Raw genomic sequence first — 19,568 nt, 5'->3', positions numbered from 1 at the left:
TTCTTAAAACCGATAAAGTTATTATTGTTGGAGATTTTAATATCCATGTGGATGTTGATAATGATTGCCTTAGTGCTGCATTCATCTCCTTGTTGGACTCGATTGGCTTCTGTCAGAGAGTACAGAAACCCACTCACAGCTTTGGCCACACGCTTGATCTTGTTCTTACTTATGGCGTTGACATTGAGCATTTGAACGTCTTCCCACAGAATCCTCTTCTGTCAGACCACAACCTCATAACTTTTGAATTTATACTGTACTCCGTTAGTCAAAAGTTTCTACACTAGATGTCTAACTGATAGTGCTGTAGCTAAATTTAAAGCGATTCCTTCTGTATTTGATTCGATACCACGTCTCAATATAACAGAGGACTCCTGGTCTAACTTTAGTCCGTCCCAGATTGATCATCTTGTTGACAGTGCCATAGGCTCTCTGAGAATGACACTGGACTCGATAGCCCTCTGAAGAAGAAGACAGTGAGGAAGAGGAGGTTTGCTCCTGGTATAACCCTCAGACCCGCAAACTGAAGCAAGCGTCTCAACTAATCTCGAAGAATCCCGCTTAGTTTGGCGAGATAGTCTTAAAACATATAAGAAGGCCCTCCGTAATGCCAGAGCAGCCTATTACTCATCAATAATAGAAAAAATAAAACAACCCCAGGTTTCTCTTCAGCACTGTAGCCAGGCTGACAGAGAGTCACAGCTCTGTGGAGCCGAGCATTCCTATAAACCTTAGTGGTAATGACTTTATGAACTTCTTTAATGAAAAGATTTTAACTATTAGGGACAAGATTAATAATCTCTTGCCCATAACCAGTGCCAATCTGTCCTCAAGTGGAATGGCCTTGGAAACCGCTGTATGCCCTGGTGTATATTTGGAGGATTTTCTCCTATCAACCGTGACCAATTATTTTCAACGGTTTCTACCTGTCTCTTGGACCCCATCCCGCGAGGCTGCTTAAAGACGTTTTGCCTTTAATTGGCGGCTCTCTATTAGATATTATCAATGTGTCTCTGCTAACAGGCCACTCCTTCAAAGTAGCTGTCATTAAACCTCTCCTGAAGAAGCCCACTCTGGATCCAGAGGTGTTGGCTAACTACAGACCGATCTCTAACCTCCCCTTCCTCTCCAAGATCCTTGAGAAAGTGGTGCAAATCAGTTGTCGACTTTCTACATCATAATAGTTTATTTGAGAAATTTCAATCAGGATTTAGAAAACACCACAGCACCGAGACGGCACTGGTGAAAATTACAAATGACCTCTTAATGGCAGCAGATAAAGGACTCCTCTCTGTCCTGGTCTTGTTAGACCTTAGTGCTGCATATTGACCATGACATCCTGTTACAGAGACTGGAGCAGTCGATTGGCATTTCAGGCACGGCACTAATTTGGTTTAAATCCTATTTATCAGATCGATCTCAGTTTGTATTTCGCTCGTAAACGATAACCACCAACGTTAATCACGGAGTTCCACAAGGTTCTGTGCTTGGACCAATTTTATTTACCTTATACATGCTTCCTTTGGGCAATATTATCAGGAAACACTCCATAAACTTTCATTGTTATGCAGATGACACTCAACTATATTTATCGATAAAACCAGAGGAGAGCAACCAACTCTGTAAAATTCAAGCATGTCTTAAAGACATAAAAACATGGATGACCTGCAACTTCTTGATGTTAAACTCAGACAAACCGAAGTAATTTTAATCGGCCCTGAGCACCTCAGAGATCAATTATCTGGTGATGTGGATTCTGTCATTGACCTGGCATCCAACACCACTGTAAAGAATCTTGGCGTTATCTTTGATCGGGACTTGTCCTTTAACTCCCACGTAAAGCAAATCTCAAGGACTGCATTCTTTCATCTACGTAATATTTCAAAATCAGGCACATCTTGTCTCAAAAGATGCAGAAAATTGGTTCACGCGTTTCGTTACTCGAGACTGGATTACTGCAACTCCTTATTAGCAGGCTGCTCTAATAAATCTCTTAGGTCCCTCAGTTGATCCAGAATGCTGCAGCTCGTGTTATCACTAAAACTAAGAAGAGAGATCACATCACTCCTGCACTAGCTGCTCTGCACTGGCTCCCAGTAAAATCAAGAATCACTTTTAAAATTCTTCTCTTAACCTACAAAGCCTTGATTGGTGATGCTCCATCATATCTTAAGGAGCTTGTCGTACCATATTGCCCCACTAGAGAGCTACGCTCACTAAATGCGGGACTACTTGTAGTTCCTAGAGTCTTAAAAAGTAGAATGGGAGCCAGAGCCTTTAGTTATCAAGCTCCTCTTTTATGGAACCAGCTTCCAATTTCAGTCCGGGAGGCAGACACAGTCACCTCGTTAAGAGTAGACTTAAGACCTTCCTCTTTGACAGAGCTTATAGTTAGGGCTGAATCAGGTTTGCCCTGGTCCAGCCCCTTGATATGCTGCTATAGGCTTATAGCTGCGGGGGCGTTTTAGGATGCACTGAGTACCTATCTCCTCTTTTTCTCTCCTTAAGGCTGGATGTTCATCTCTCAATCACACGTTACTAACTCTGCTTTCTCCCGGAAGTCCTTTTGACTTTCGTCTCATGGGGTCATCGGACCCTATGAATCTGCCTGATGGATCGTCTGGGTCGTGGAATTCCTGCTCATGACTACGCCACTGTCCTGTTGAGACTCCGCCCTCCTCCTCCCCACCGCCATCTGCCTGATGGATCGTGGAGGTCTCCATCGTGGAATATGCCTACTATGAACTATTCATACACTCTGTCATATTCATTGAATGTATTTTAACTCTAAATCTGTCCTTCTGTACACATTACATCTATTGCATCTGTCCATCCTAGGAGAGGGATCCTCCTCTGTTGCTCTCCTCCAAGTTTCTTCCCTTTTTTTCCCCCTGAAGGGTTATTTGGGAGTTTTTCCTGGTCCGATGTGAGGTTTTGGGGCAGGGATGTCTATGTGTACAGATTGTAAAGCACTCCGAGACAAATTTGTAATTTGTGAAATTGGGCTATACAAATAAACTGAATTGAATTGAATTGAATTAATTAACATTTTTAATGATGATTTATTTGATGATTAACAACAACACAGCGTGGCCAATTTATTAAGTTAATAAAGTTAACAGTGCCCTTGTTGTAATTTAGTTTTACCTTATGTGTTACACTTATTTTGGGATGCAAAATGAAACAGTGGCATTTGACTGAAAGCAAATGACTAAAAGTAATAACACATTTTAGATGTGTGTATGTGAGGGGGATCCCAAATAGCAACAGCAGCCCATGAAATACAGGTGTTGTTTAACTGCCAAGAGGCCACACATTAGTGAACGCCTTAATTTGAGGATTAGGGATACAAAATAGCACAATAAGGCAAATCGAACGTGGTGTCGCAGAAGAGGAAACACTTGATTAGGCGAAAACAATAGTTTCTACTTTTTTTAAATGCAAAATGATGAATAGGAATGAAGGGTCTTTGACATGCGCCATTTATGTCCCATCTAAGCTGTGAGAGTGCGTTTGCTCCAAGAAGATTTGAGATTTAAAAAATTGCGCAATGCCCTTAAAATGGAAGGGGATGGATCACGTGACTCACATCACCAGCTCAGACAATGTCCCTGAGCCCATGATGTTTTTGGGATGCAGAATTGCGCGGCCGCCTCTTTACCTGGAAGCGGAGGATGATGGTCCAGATGAGCCCCAGGGTGAGGCGGTGGTTCCCGTCCACGATGTCGTGGGAGCCCATGTTCTCCAGGTGGACCCTCTGCTCCTTCAGGAACTGCAGAGCCTTGTCCACGTTCTCCAGGCAGTGGATCCTCATGCGGCCCTTGGTGGGTTTGGGCTGAAACAACAACAACAACACGTCTCAGTTTATCTGCGACTTTCTAAAAAACAGGAACATTGGACTGCAGACTCTCCTTTAAGTGCGTCTTTCTTTATTATTCAATAGAGCCACTTTTCTTATATATATATATATACACACATATATATATACACACATATACAGGACTGTCTCAGAAAATTAGAATATTGTGATGAAGTTCTTTATTTTCTGCAATGCAATTAAAAAAACAAAAATGTCATGCATTCTGGATTCATTACAAATCAACTGAAATATTGCAAGCCTTTTATTCTTTTAATATTGCTGATTATGGCTTACAGCTTAAGAAAACTCAAATATCCTATCTCTAAATATTAGAATATCATGAAAAAGTATACTAGTAGGGTATTAAACAAATCACTTGAATTGTCTAATTAACTCAATACACCTGCAAGGGTTTCCTGAGCCTTGACAAACACTCAGCTGTTATAAATCTTTTTTTTTTACTTGGTCTGAGGAAATATTAAAATTTTATGAGATAGGATTTTAGAGTTTTCTTAAGCTGTAAGTCATAATCAGCAATATTAAAAGAATAAAAGGCTTGCAATATTTCAGTTGATTCGTAATGAATCCAGAATGCATGACATTTTTGTTTTTTTAATTGCATTACAGAAAATAAAGAACTTTATCACAATATTCTAATTTTCTGAGACAGTCCTGTATATACACATATGCATACATATATATATATATACACACGTATATAAAATGAATGAAATTAATTTAAATAAATACTAAGTCGCGTATTCAAAAAGCAACTTTCGCAAAAGAAAGAAAATCCCTTAAGTCGTATATGAAAAGTAAAAGTAAGCATTCTGCAGAGGGACCCTGTCTGGCATCACACTGTATATTATAATTATGTATTAATAATATTAATACATTCATGTTGGAGCATCTGTAAATAATTTATATAACCTGTGTAAAATCAAATGTGGCGCAAGCGGTTCAACATTTCCTCAGAAATGAAGTGAAGTTGTTGTGTATTTTTATTCGGTCAATTATTTCAATACAAGATAATATTATTCTATATAATATACAAAAAAGAAAGACTGAAAAGGTATAGGTAGAAGCAAAAATGCTTTTATATTCCTATCCTAAAATATTATCAAATAAATCAGATAAATAATATAAAGAAAAAAAGTAAAGTTAAATAAAATGGAAATATTCCAATCACAGTACTGCTACCCATACCGCTCTGTTTGGATTCTCTTCTATTGTTGAATAGTTTCCCCCGACGACATAAACCAGCTGTCGTATGATTGGTCGCCAGGAGGCCGAAATATCATTCATGAGAAAAATGTGTGCATCCGTTTTTTAATACCTCTGTATTCTGTCCGAGTGACACTCGGAGGATTAAAGCCACAGGAAGTTCTGGAGGAGCAGATCACTGATGCGATTAAGGTCATAACAACAATAATACAATAATACGCACGTCTATCTGGTCAACATCCAGCTATAAGCTCACTTCACTCCGTCTGTGCCGGGTGTGACCAGCCGGTGATTGTCAAACTAACTTCAGCTGCTTAACTGCGTCCTAATTACTTAATAAAAAGTGAATACATTTCTCAAAGGTTTGTAAAAAAAGATAAAAACCTTTGTTTTATACATTTGATGAATGTTATGATCTCAGTTGACCCCGTCTTTTTTTCTTACCTTTTAGTCATCAGACATGTTTTTATTTGTTATTCATCTCATTCTTTTTAACGAATTCGCCTCTTGCTGGTGGTCTACGGTGGAAAACGAGTCTCTTGGGGAACACCCACATGTTTGAGATGTAAATAAAACAAAAATCTAGTCATAATAAATATCTACAATAAAATAAATATCAGCGCACAGCGGCGTTACGTCCGGCGCCGACCATCCGAACTACAACCAGGCGGCCGGCCAACAACAACAACCCGTCTTTGCTTTCCCTCTCACAGACACATGAACACCAGCCGGAGAGGAGTCCCTCTGTGCCTCGGCATCTGAACTCAAACCGGAGACGTCGCACAAGTCCATGAAGACCAGAGTCCAGCACTTTGTGGGTACGGAGCCGGTCTCAGTGTGTCGACATCGGAGAGGCCTTTCGGTTTGCTCGGGTCGTGAAAAGTTGGAGATATCATCTCACAAATCCCACGAAAAAGTAACTAACTGTCTCTACTAACGAGTATTGTGTGTGTATCAAAGCCGGATTTCTTCCTCCGCTGTTGCATGAAAAGTAAAAGTCTGGATCATTCTGCAGGAGGACCCTGGCTGGCATCACCCTGTATCTTATAAATCTGTATTAATAATGTGAATACATTCATGTTGGAGCGTCTGTAAATCATTTATAGAACTGGACCCTGGCTGGCATCACAATAGTATTGTATTTATATAAATCTTAATTTATTTCCGTGTGCATTGGAATATATTTGCACATTTGTAAATCTTCGTGTTATTGAGACTGATCTGATTCTGTAGATATATCGGCGTCACACGGAGGATCCTTTGAGTCCGGCCTCTGCCCTCGCTCTCAGATTCTTGAGCAGCTCCTGGAGGCGGTCGGGCTCCGTGTGAAGCCTCAGAGTTTCTCAATGACTCCTTTCACAGCTCAACGCCCCCCCACACCGTCTCCCACTGTTGTTCCCCGAGTCCGTCCTGTTCACCACGTCACCATCACTCCGCTTTCTCTCTTCAACTCCACACATCATTGCTCTCTAAATGTAATACTTTTTCAAGTATTTTTTTTGGGAGAAAACTAAATGACTTTTACATTTAAAAAAAAAAGAAGCTTCAGATGCCCTGGTGGGAAGACGGAGAGGAAAGACGGAGCTCAACCAGTTCAACAGTAATGTATTCCTGTTGCTATGGTGACGGCAGACTGTCAGGAACTGTATACACACACACACACACGAAAACTCACCCCCGAAAAATAAGTTTCCTCCATCTTATCAATGCGTGAAATCAAATTAAACACAGTAACTGTAATCTACAAGTAACTTAAACTCACACAGTATAGGTCACAGACCTCTGGAGATAAATATCCTGTCACTAAACACTTTGGACAGCTTGTAGGAGAAAAATGGAACAAAAACAAAAACCACCACAACAGAGTAGAATGAATTCAACTGCAGAGCATCCGTTCCTGCTGCATCTCAACTTTAATTAAATCTCAGGTTTCATCCAATTATTTAAACCACCTAGCAGGAAGTAAACACGCCGGTTAATGAACATGAATGGACATGTTTACCTCCACCTCACGGACTAAACTAAAATAATGCTATATTGGGAGACTGTTAAGCTTTTAATGAATGACCAGCGCGACCTTCGAGTCATTTTTATTAGAGAACATATTGCTGAGTACTGATGCATATTTTATATCATCTAAAAGAAAAGGACCAGACTTCAGGTTGGGACTAATTCCTGGATGTTAACTCTTTTAAAATTTTGATTTTCTACAAGGAGAAACAGTTAAAGTTACAACAGTTATTACCACAGATGGAATCACCAGCTGACTGTATTTACTCCAGGAAGTTGATTATTTACGAAATATCAGGTTTCCATCCAAAACGTAGCATTTTTTTAAACCGAATTTCAAGGAACAAATTCTAACATGAAGGACCGCTCGTGTCTGTCCACTGCTGCCGTATTATTAGTATAATAACATAAACAGCTGGAGGACATAATTATTAAGTTAGATATTTTAATCCAGATACTAACTTTTACAGGTCAGACGAGCATTTCTGAGTTAATATTAATGATCTGCCGTCAGTTTAACAAAGAACACCGGTGTTCAACAGAGAGGGAGAGAGAGAGAGAGAGAGACAGAGCGAGAGTCACAGAACAAGTGAGAGAGAGACAGACCGAGCAAGAGAGAGACACAGAGCGAGAGACAGAATGAGAGAGGGACAGAGACACAGAGCAAGAGAGAAACAGAGAGAGAGAGCGCGAGAGAAACCGAGAGAGCGAGATGATTCCTGGTTAATGATTGTCAGAGTCATAGAGTCGGTGTTGAAAAAACAACCCGATTAGACGAGCCAGCAGCTGGTCTTGTGCAGCCAGAGAGAGAAAGAAAGAAAGAAAGAAAGAAAGAGAGCGAGAGAGAGAGAGAGAGAGACGGTCAGTCTGCATTTGAGGCCTTAATTAATTTACGATTCCTCTGAAGAATTAATTATTTAATGTTTTTAAGATGATGTACAAATTGTCTGCAGACTATAAGACAGTTTGTGTGATGGATATTATTTCACCTTTAAACAATATATAAAATAGAGACCGATTTGAAATGAGAATATTCAAACAGCCTAAATGTTCTTAGCTGTGGTGTTTCCTGGTTTCTAAAGCTGAATTTGGTACGTAAATGAGCCACAGCTCCGGTGCGAGACCCCTCCCTCCTCTCTTTTTCAAAATAAAAGCCCCAACGGCGACTGAGACCCACCAGCTTCTCTCCCGACAGGACCTCCAGCAGCTTGATGAGCATGCGCCCGTCCCTCAGGTCCATGTAGAGGTCGGTGATCCGACAGGAAACCCTGGACAGGTGAGAGTTCACCCACTTGACGAAGGTCTTCTTCTGCACCGCCTCGCGCTCATCTGGGCGGGAGAAGAAAAGAAAACATGGTGACTAAAGCAACATGGAGGCAAGTTGATTTATTTTGTCAAAGTCTGGTTTCGAGCCGGCAGAGCAGCCAGTTGGAGTCCTGCAGATGTGTTTGGATGTTTGGATGTGTACGCGTTTCCTGAGAATGTTATCCCATTGGCTCATTGTTCTTGGAAAGCTTGTGTGTGTGTGTGTGTGTGTGTGTTCATGGGAGAGGTTTCCTGTGTCTTGACAAGGCAGACTAAAGCTAAATCACTGCTGTACACACACACACACACGTCTGACAGCGGACACCTGCTTAGTTTATATCCCGCATGCCTGATGGTTTTTGTGACTGCTCACAGACACACACACTCTCTCTCTCTCAAGTGTGTGTGTGTGTGTCTGTACAGCATGTCATGGCTGTGTCTACGACCGGACACTTGACGAAGTACACTGCAATACAGTGCACTGACATCTGTAGTGCACTGCGTCGCTGATAAGTGCTGTATCAAATGGAACACTTACGTTAACCACTTGGCGGAAGTGACGGATGCAAATCTGTTCACGGCACCCGCGAAATTAAGCCGGGAGTGACGTACGCAAATCTGCTTGCGATACCCGCGAAACTTAAACTGACAAAATGAATGCACTTCTTGCAACTGGTTTACGGCCACGAAGCTACAGACCGTGACGGTCTGTAGCTTCGTGGTCGACCGCTTGTGCTACCGTAGCCACCTCGTCCGCCATTGTTTTAGAAATAAAATGAAAAGCTGGCGGAAAGGGCTCCTCCTCTTCCGCTACGTAGCCAAGATGGCGGCCGTTTAGGGCGAGTAGTGTCCATCGTTTTACACTGCATGTTTTGCCCGTTTGCAGTGCGCCATCCGGGTACTTTCAGTGCACTGAATTCTGCTGGTTTTGTCAGTGTGGCGCCCTAAGCGCTGAAAGTCAGTGCTCCAAGTGCTCAAGTGTCCGGTAGTAGACACAGCCACTGTGTTTCCCTTGGCTGAACTCTGGCTCAGTTGCCATAACAACCAAGTCAAAAAAGGAAGTTGCACAAGGAGGAGGGGGCGTGACACACACTAAATATGTGTGTCTTTACACTCCAGTGACTTCTGTCACCCCCCCCCACCAAACAGATTTTACCAGAAGGTCACCGCAGCAGATTCACTTTCTTCTGCGTGAACATTTAGAGTGTGCAGCAGTGAGGTCAAAGGTTAAAGGTCGCCCCCGAAACCCTTTTCGATATTTGACATTTCCAAACTGTAGAATTTAAACTTGTTTCTTTCACCAACTCTTTTCTTTCCTTCGAGATAATGATTCAGAAACATTGACACAAGACATCTGCAGGAATGTCTGATAGCAGTGCAGCGTGTGTGTCAGATGATGAGTTACAGCTCACGCGTTTCTCTTTCGGCTTATTCAGTACCATTAAAAAAAGGGATTAGTCGGATGCATCAAAGTTCTCAGAAACAGGGTTTCCCAGTTGAATTTTACAAGACAGGAACCAGTTCATGACATACATTGTACATCATGCCTGAGAGTTATGAATCGTGCTCTCATCGTCTGATCCCAGAGCCAAGGACTCAGAATAAAACCCAGTGACACCATCAACGTCAGAATAAAACCCAGTGGCACCATCAACGTCAGACTGAAACCCAGTGGCACCATCAACATCAGAATAAAACCCAGTGGCACCATCAACGTCAGACTGAAACCCAGTGGCACCATCAACGTCAGACTGAAACCCAGTGGCACCATCAACGTCAGAATAAAACCCAGTGGCACCATCAACGTCAGATTGAAACCCAGTGGCACCATCAACTTCAGAATAAAACCCAGTGGCACCATCAACGTCAGAATAAAACCCAGTGGCACCATCAACGTCAGACTGAAACCCAGTGGCACCATCAACGTCAGACTGAAACCCAGTGGCACCATCAACGTCAGAATAAAACCCAGTGGCACCATCAACGTCAGATTGAAACCCAGTGGCACCATCAACTTCAGAATAAAACCCAGTGGCACCATCAACGTCAGAATAAAACCCAGTGGCACCATCAACGTCAGACTGAAACCCAGTGGCACCATCAACGTCAGACTGAAACCCAGTGGCACCATCAACGTCAGAATAAAACCCAGTGACACCATCAACGTCAGACTGAAACCCAGTGGCACCATCAATGTTAGACTGAAACCCAGTGGCACCATCAACTTCAGAATAAAACCCAGTGGCACCATCAACGTCAGACTGAAACCCAGTGACACCATCAACGTCAGACTGAAACCCAGTGGCACCATCAACGTCAGACTGAAACCCAGTGGCACCATCAACGTCAGACTGAAACCCAGTGGCACCATCAACGTCAGACTGAAACCCAGTGGCACCATCAACGTCAGACTGAAACCCAGTGGCACCATCAACTTCAGAATAAAACCCAGTGGCACCATCAACGTCAGAATAAAACCCAGTGGCACCATCAACGTCAGACTGAAACCCAGTGGCACCATCAACTTCAGAATAAAACCCAGTGGCACCATCAACGTCAGACTGAAACCCAGTGACACCATCAACGTCAGACTGAAACCCAGTGGCACCATCAACGTCAGACTGAAACCCAGTGGCACCATCAACTTCAGAATAAAACCCAGTGGCACCATCAACGTCAGAATAAAACCCAGTGGCACCATCAACGTCAGACTGAAACCCAGTGGCACCATCAACATCAGACTGAAACCCAGTGGCACCATCAACGTCAGAATAAAACCCAGTGACACCATCAACGTCAGACTGAAACCCAGTGACACCATCAACGTCAGACTGAAACCCAGTGGCACCATCAACGTCAGACTGAAACCCAGTGGCACCATCAACGTCAGAATAAAACCCAGTAAGATGCACAAGGAGGACACTTTGTCGGGTTCGAGCGCACACACTTAAAATGAGACATGAATGAACTCTGTTTGACCTCTGGAGGAAAACTGGACTCACAAATGATAAGAACCCCCCCCCCCCCCACACCGACTGTTTTAGACACGCAAACAAACATTCATCCAGATCTATGACCTTCAGAAAGAGACAGAGTGTGTGTATGTGTGTGTGTGGAGCTGGACAATAGCCGGAGTGTTCTCTGGCGTTCAGCAGCTTTATCTCTCAGGACAAACACGCATCGTTCTCGTATCAAACTGGAGCCGCTGGAAATATGCGGAGAAGACGTCACGACCGACCGCCACACGCCAGAACCGCTAAACATGTTGGAGCCGGGAGTTTGATGTCCCTGAAGCGTTCCTCCTACACACACACACTAAAGACTCATTTTTACTGGCTTCAAAAGCAGGAATGTAAAAAAAAGTAGAGCCAACCGTCTGCGTCTCGACACAAAATGATATTTTAAGTGTTGCCGATCGGCGTCGGGCGGGGCTCAGTTAGCTCAGAAGTGACCGGCAGAGTTTGGACACTTTTTGGACTTCGTCAGCATCGTTTGTTTCAACATGAAAGTGACCAGTTTGAATATTCCCCGGGCAGCGACCTCGAAGACGCAGAGGTCGAGGGACGTAATCACCGTGCCGTGATCTTTGCATCTCCACATCTTCATGGCCGTGCCCTCTCAAAGCGGAAGAGGAGATTGGTGTTGGAAGTAAAGATGGAGCTGGTTAACGCTGCCACATGGGCCTCAGCTTTTAAAAAGGTGGTTGAACGGACAAAATGTCTCAGTATGTCAGAACGTGTGAGTGTGTGTGTGTGAGAGCGTTTGTGTGCGAGTGTGTGTGTCTCTATGAACTTTGACTTTTCATGATGCATTTCTTCCTGTGGATATGTGATTTATGGGAGTGGCCCATTCACAGGATGAAGATACAAGGAATAACACACCTCACATGACGTTCAGGATGTACATTCCTCTCTGTGTGTGTGTGTGTGTGTGAGTGTGAGAGATAGAGACGCACATTTAAAGTGGGCAGAGATATTGATTTCTATTAGGTTTTTGTTATTTGTCCCAATGGAGACAAACAAGGCCACAGACTAGTCTGTCCTGTGTGTGTGTGTGTTGCCTTGGGCTTAGGTCATGCGCCACTGTAATTGTGTTAGTGTATGCGCTATTGACCACAGATGGACACTCCATCAATATATCGCTGTCTCCTGCCTCTAATGACACACACACACACAGCAATGTGTTGTGGATTCAGCAGAATCCGTAAAGCTAGAAGAGGTAATTGAAGCCATTGACATTGAGTTCTGCTGAGTTCTGCTTAGTTGTGCATGTGTGTGTGTCTGTGTGTGTTTTCATTATTGGTTTAACTGCCAAGTAAAGATTTAGTAAGTTATATTGAAGTCAGCATCAGAAACACACCAGGTCAAAGGGCAAAACTGCCCCTGATAAATATAATGTTGCCCCTGATGTCAGGAGAGGGGCAACAAATGCCCTCATACTATCCTCTAAGAATTATGATAATTTAAAAGTGTTTTGTTTTAGTTCTTTGTTGTGTGTGTCCTGTGTGTATTGCCTGTATTAAGTAGGTACACACAAATTTTTTTGGGAGGGTGTAGTCGGACACTTTTGTGCGTCTACACATGAGTGTAAACACGTTTTCCTGCTGTGACGAGCATCTGCTTCTTTTTCAGCACAGGAAGGGGAAGCCCCAACACACACACACACACACACACACACACCAATAAAAACACTGACCAGCGAGGTTATTGAGAGCAGATAAGAGCATGTCTGTGTGTTACTGCTGGTGGGTCATAAACATTTTCGTAATTGGCCCATAAGTTTTAGCTCAAAAGAAAGAAAAGGAAGAAGAAATGAGGAAAGAAAAGAAATAAAAGAGGGGAAAAAAAGGAAAAGTAGATAAAATGGAATAGATTCAGGCAAGTAAAGCATAGGAAGAACCGTGTTTTAACCCTGAACTCCGCCTTCAGGCAGTGCTCCTCCCCAGCGGGGTTCAAACTGGCTCCACCAATCAGCTTCTCTATATTGATTAGGTTCAGGTCGGGGGGGAATCACCGGCGACCCGGCCTGAACTTCAGTCACAGGAGGCTGGAATTTAAACTCGGGGTAAATAAAATCCCTCTGATGACCAGCACACTAAGAATTACATATTATATCAAACACACTTGCATCACTCCACAGCTGTGTTCCCCTGGGTGATGAGATACACACACACACACAGAATGTATTATATTGTGATATTGGTCCAGGAATACGTTATTTCATGTGTTATTATCCAGAGCAGCTTGTGACACACACACACAACACTCAACCAATGTAGACAGTGAAGATAAAAAGAATTGTATTTGCTTTAAAAAAAAAAATACAACGACAGTCACACAGAAATGTGTCGAGATGCACATTTTATCTTTTTCTTTTTTGTGAATTCTTTTGGTTAAAATTAATTTAATAATGTGATTCATGTTGTGTAGTTTGGAATAATTCCAAAAGAAATGTAAAAATATTTAGAATAATTTAAGTGCACAAAAAGTTAGCATCACTATGAAGAGCATCAATAGGAAATGCTTTTATTTTGAAGGGTCAGACGATACGTTTACGAGACGATCCACTGTAGAATCAATTTTTTTTCCGTTAATTATTCAAAACTTTTACTAAATATCATTGAATATAATTGGTTTAGCAGCTTTTGGTGGTTTGAGTTTATCTCCGTCGACATTAACCTTCTGCAGCGATGTAATCCGCCTCTAGCTGAGTTTGGAGAAAATTAAAAATATTTTTTAAAAGAGATTCCTTGGCATCCGAGCCAGCTGGTCCAAACAAACAGGTGAGACGCAGAATCACATTTAACAAAGAAAAGTCGTCAGAGGAAGAAAGCCAAGTCGAGTGTGTGTTTGTGTGTGTTGGACAGGCGCAACACATCAAACATCTGGTTCCACTAAGACACGCACACACACACATCTCTGTTCAGTCTCCCATGTCTGTGGTGTGGTTCAAAATCCAACACAGTTCTGGGCCCTGCAGTGGATCACATGTCATTGGCCAAACACAAACACACACACACACTCCCTCACACACACACACACGAACCGATCATATAACCTTCTCAAAATACACACTTCCAGCTCTGCAATTCCCGGATTCTTGCATTCCTGATCTCCCACAGGACGCGCAGGGAGGCCGCCGAATATTATCCTAAAGTGTGTGTGTGTGTGTATGTGTGTGTGTGTGTGTGTGTGTGTGTGTGACTTCATATCAGCAGAACACTGTCGTATTTTGCTTCATTGTTAACCGTTCGTCCTCCTTGGGTGGAAGGTTGCTTGCCTTTTATCAATAAAACAAAATTATTATTTTCCGGCTGCAGATTCCAACATGTTAATTACAGGGAGCAGCTTTTCATCATTCATTTGTAATTATTATAATTTATTTTTTACTTTTGGACGAAAGCAAAACTCTTCCCGTTTGAACCGACCTCCTGACATTTCAGAGACTAAATCGATGATCCAAAGAGCACACGCTAGTACCCGACGCTAGTCGCAGCTAGCGTCGGGCACCGAAAACCGGTGCCTATATGACAACATAAAAGTAGGCCAACAAATAATAAATTAACCATGATAACCATGTTTAAGCTAGCTCACGCTAGTTCACGCTAGCTACGAGCTAGACAGTCTGATATCCGTTTTTTGTCAGTGCCGCCATGAGAACGGCTTTTACAGGGAAGATGGCCAAAGAGGTTTTTAATATCGTCAATCGTCGTTTTGTGCTTCTTCTTTTTTTAAATTATCGTTCAGGCACCGGTATCGTTTTTGAAGTACCGGTTTCGCACCGGTATCAGAATTTAAAAAAAGACGAAACCCATCCCTAGTCGCAGCACTACATTCACAAACTGATCTCTGCGTTACAAAAACATAGAACCTGCTGAAGAAAAACATCATATGCTGTTTTTTTTCTCCCAATATCTGTGGAATGAGCTGCGTGTGGATCTGCTCTGGCAGGACGCGTCGGTTAGCCGACATCAGAAGAGGCCGACCGGCACGGTCACATGATCAGAGATGCTCAACGAAACCCAGAAGAAGAAAAAGAAGAAGAAAAGAAAAAACAAGATTAAAAGAAGCCTATAAAAGAAAAACATGGTGTCTCTCGACATCCTGCAGTCAGACAGCGGGACACCGGCAGACCCTTTCAACCAATCGGAGGGCGCAACACTGAGCCGGCCGGAGTCTCGGCCAATCACACTGGCTTCTGTCATTGTCTGAAATGTGAGAGCAGAGTGTACACACACACACACACACAGGGCTGCAGTGTGTTCCCATTGGAGCGGAGTGTGAGCCAGAATCAGGAACAGAGGACTATTGAGCTGCTGAACACACGGACTTCCTGATCATCAGACTGAAGCCATATGTCCCGTGAACCCGGAGACGTTCTCAGCCTCCACTGGTTCAGTTTATTTGCGTTTCAGCCCAAAACTAGAAGTCAATTAACTCCAATTTCCCGCCTTGAACTGCCGATCACCAACTTTAACACGTTCATTTTGAGATTATAGATTACATATTGCGGTTTTCGGACTATTCGGTGCACGTGAACACACCACCGGGACCTGGTCTTTGTCTTCCTGCAGGTTAGGGGGAAGAAAAACGTGGGATTTGAAGCCAAGAAGTCGTTCAAATATGAAGTTTTTAACACACGCGGGCGAGATCATTTCACCTTCGACTTATCGTGTCGCTCGTTTGCGAGTTCGTGATTCACAGAAACACGTCTGCGGAGGACTCGCAGGTTGCCGTGGCAACACTCAGACTCTGAATGGGGACGAGCTGGAGTTCAACTGCACGAACACGTCATGTTTATTTGTGCTTTCCTTTAAGCTGTGAGCAGCTCCCGTTTGCTTTGTACCTGAGAGACTAGAACTGAAGTGAAGTCAAGAAACATCCTCAGGTTATAAGGAGCTTCTTCTCATATTTCTAAATCACATGGATGACACATCAGGGAGTATTTGCATCGTGTGTGAATTAGTGACCTTTACACAACCTCAAAGAAACTGGAGCATTAAATCAAGAATCTCTCAAAGGGGACGTGGGATGAGAATAAATCAGGTTCCTTTTTTTGGGGGGGGGGGTCATCATTCGGTCAAACTGTCGCCATTTGTGGACTCGCACAAATTCAAACGAACCTCCTTGAGCGCCACAGTCAATGTTAATGTCCGTGAGGAGGCGACGCACAAAGAAGCCCAACAAGCATCTCCAGTGAAACGCAGCCAGGCTCGTTCCACACACACACACACACACACACACACACACACGCTTAAACCAGTTACACGATTGCCACACCTGCTGAGGGATCCACCTCGCTCAAACTTCTATTTTTTGACACACGACTCAGCGGTTCTGGGACGCTTTAGTTCATTTAATCTGTTAATTGCTGTCCTGCTGCTTCTCTTCCCACTCTCAGTTTAATAAAGACGCCGTTCTGCTTCCGCCTTCCTCCCCTTCGTGCTGCTTTCTTGTCTTCACCCAACGACGCTTTGCAGTCACAGACATCTAAATGGGGTGCCTATCAATCAGGACTCTTCATTAATGTGGACACGTTAACTTCACTGGTGGATGACTGAAATTCCTCATCGCTGAGGAAAGAATCTCTCACTGTGTGTGTATGTGTGTGTGTCACTCTAATGCTAATGAAACGGCCCCGTGCCGCGGACATCCATCTTTCCTCTCGTAATCTAACATCCGAGCCGTGAGCTTCCCGTCGGGATCGGCCAAACTCTTCAATATTATTGAGTCTTTTTAATTCTTGTTCTTGTTTAAATAAAGCATTTACACATATTTGGTTATTATAGTTAAACATAAATGCAGCTTTACTAACCCAACCTCTTGCAGGACACATTTATATGACAAGGATGGCATTCATGTTTTAGATGAAATCACTTAAAGATCAACGGATCCTTTAATGGTGTCACCGTGAAGTGGAGCCTGCAATGTTGTTAGTGGAGCTGGCTAATTATTCCTTTATTCCGTTACCTCGGCAGCGTGCTGAAACATGTACAATTAAGAAAACGTTGTTGGCCCAACGTGCTGCGCTTTGTAAATACATTTGCACAACAAGCATCGTTGTGAGAATTTGGATGTGAATCTTGCGGCTTCACGGCGGTTAAAAAACAAACTAGAGAGAAACCGAGTTTTAAAACAACATACAAACTAGTTAGAAACAGATGTGATCTCAGTGGGTTGTGGTCGGAGTCAACTTCTCCTTTTTTTTCTTTTTTAAGGAAAATAACTTCATCCTGTGCAGCTGATAACCTGAACACACACGTTCAGTTTATTTATAGATTTTTACTTTATGATGGCTCTCTGGGCTCACACGTGCCCCGCCCACCTCTCTCCTGTTGTGAGCATGCTCAGTCGAGCGTTCCCATCAAAAGGTCCTTTCATGCTACACACACACTCACACACACACACAGAGAGTGGTTTTCCTGTTATTCTGACTGTCACACACTCAAACACTTACTCATGTCACCTTCGGCCCAGACGCCAACAACAGCATTCTTTGTCCCCCCACCACCCCTCCCTCTCTCTCTCTCTGTAACTGATACTGCTCACTCCACCTCAGGTGAAGGTTTTTTTTCTAATCGTTTTCATGTCGTCAGCATTTTAGGAAAAATACAATTGAGGTAAGACCGAGAATTTCACCAAGACATCAGAATCAGAATCAGTTTTATTGGCCAAGTAAGTTTGCACAAACAAGGAATTTGACGAGGTAAAGTGTCTCTCAGTGTTTACACAAAATATACATTTCAACACAACACAATACAGAACAAACAGTGCAACGGTCTAAGAAAGTGACTTAAAGTATATACAAGAGGAATGGCTATATACAGTAGCTGTGAAACATAACACCAAGAGTCGTGTTTCACAATCACAGGTCGGACTTATTTCCAGCAGTGGACTGAAATTAATGCCACTATTTTATACAAAATGAGGCTTTAAATCTAAAAATTGTTTACAAAGAAATAAAGAAATGCATCGTAGATGCAACTTGACATTGATCCGACCTTCATGCACCATCTTTACTCATCATTTTTAAAGGATTGAATAACAAAAACTCAGAATTTGCTAATGATTTTTATACTTTTTATATTTTATATTTTTATAATGAATATAGACATTAACTGAAATCCATGTCTGCAGTATGAGTGTTTGTATTTTTACATTTATAAACCAACACAACCACAGAAAGGTTCAGGGTTTCTTGTGTCAAATGTGCGAAGAGGGGATTATGTCAGAAGAGTGGAGACTCCCTGACTCCTCCACTCCTCCACTCCTCCTGGTTGAGGAGGAGTGAAGCGTTTCTCATCCTTTGTGTGACTTCTATCAGGACCAGACTTCCCTTTAATTCCACGAAGAGGATGGCCGGAGGGAGGGAAGAGGAGAAAGTAGGGGGGGGGGGGGGTCGGGGCAATGACAGACACTCTGCAGAAGCTCATGAAACATTGATGAGCTGGAGGAGGACAAGAAAGAGGAGAAGGAGAAAAGGAGAGAGGATGAAGGAGTGCATGAACACCTTTTAGACAGAGACAAAAAAACAACCAGCTATGCATTATTTTTTGTGCCTTCTGGACCATTTTAGACAAACCGCCCTTCCCTCTGTTAATCCCCACCCCCCACACACACACACACACACACACACACACACACACACACACACCTCAGGGGCTCCGAGACCACAAAGCTGATTGCTGATTGGCTAACTCAGCACACCACAGGAACAGAGGGGGCTAATGATGTTATTGTTTTGTAAGCATGGCTATGCGTCAGCGCCGAGTGTGTGGGTTTGATGTGACGTGAACGCTCGGTTGTTTTATCCATGAATTAATCAATGATTTATTGCCGTTTTGCAGCCTTTTGTGGCCCCGCCCACAACTCAAAACGTCAGATGTCAGAGTGTAGCCACGCCTCACCCCAATTTCACAACAAAGGATTTGAAGCCGCTGCCGATGGGCAGGAAATTTTAAAAAAAATACGTTTCTACTAACGTCAAATGTTTCTTTGCACGAGTGAATTTAGTAAAAGCAGAATGATATTTTTAGATAGTAAACAAAATGCTGGGTTTCCATCTAGAATTGAAACTCTTCCATCAAATATCCTCGAATGTCCATGTCTTTATGGCTGATTTAGTAAGATCTTAAATGTACACACGTTATCTATCCATCAATCAAACTCTC

At 42.9% G+C, this 19,568-nt stretch overlaps 1 protein-coding gene across 2 annotated transcripts in view; it reads right to left on the bottom strand.

Annotated features, from left to right (window-relative positions):
• The window catches only part of sptbn1 (spectrin, beta, non-erythrocytic 1), a 100,010-nt gene that overhangs the window by 39,824 nt on the left and 40,618 nt on the right, over positions 1-19,568 (bottom strand). For both annotated transcript variants that reach the window (XM_056435727.1, XM_056435726.1), the window contains 2 exons: positions 8,271-8,422; positions 3,662-3,835 (listed from right to left, as the gene is read on the bottom strand). In XM_056435727.1, coding sequence (XP_056291702.1) covers positions 3,662-3,835; positions 8,271-8,422 — 326 coding nt within the window. The remainder of the gene's footprint in view (positions 1-3,661; positions 3,836-8,270; positions 8,423-19,568) is intronic.

This window comes from Pseudoliparis swirei, chromosome 17 (genome assembly GCF_029220125.1).
Source record: "Pseudoliparis swirei isolate HS2019 ecotype Mariana Trench chromosome 17, NWPU_hadal_v1, whole genome shotgun sequence".
Classification (NCBI taxonomy): domain Eukaryota; kingdom Metazoa; phylum Chordata; class Actinopteri; order Perciformes; family Liparidae; genus Pseudoliparis; species Pseudoliparis swirei.
Note: the sequence above shows the minus strand (reverse complement) of the source record. Positions and strands in the feature narration are given on the sequence as shown.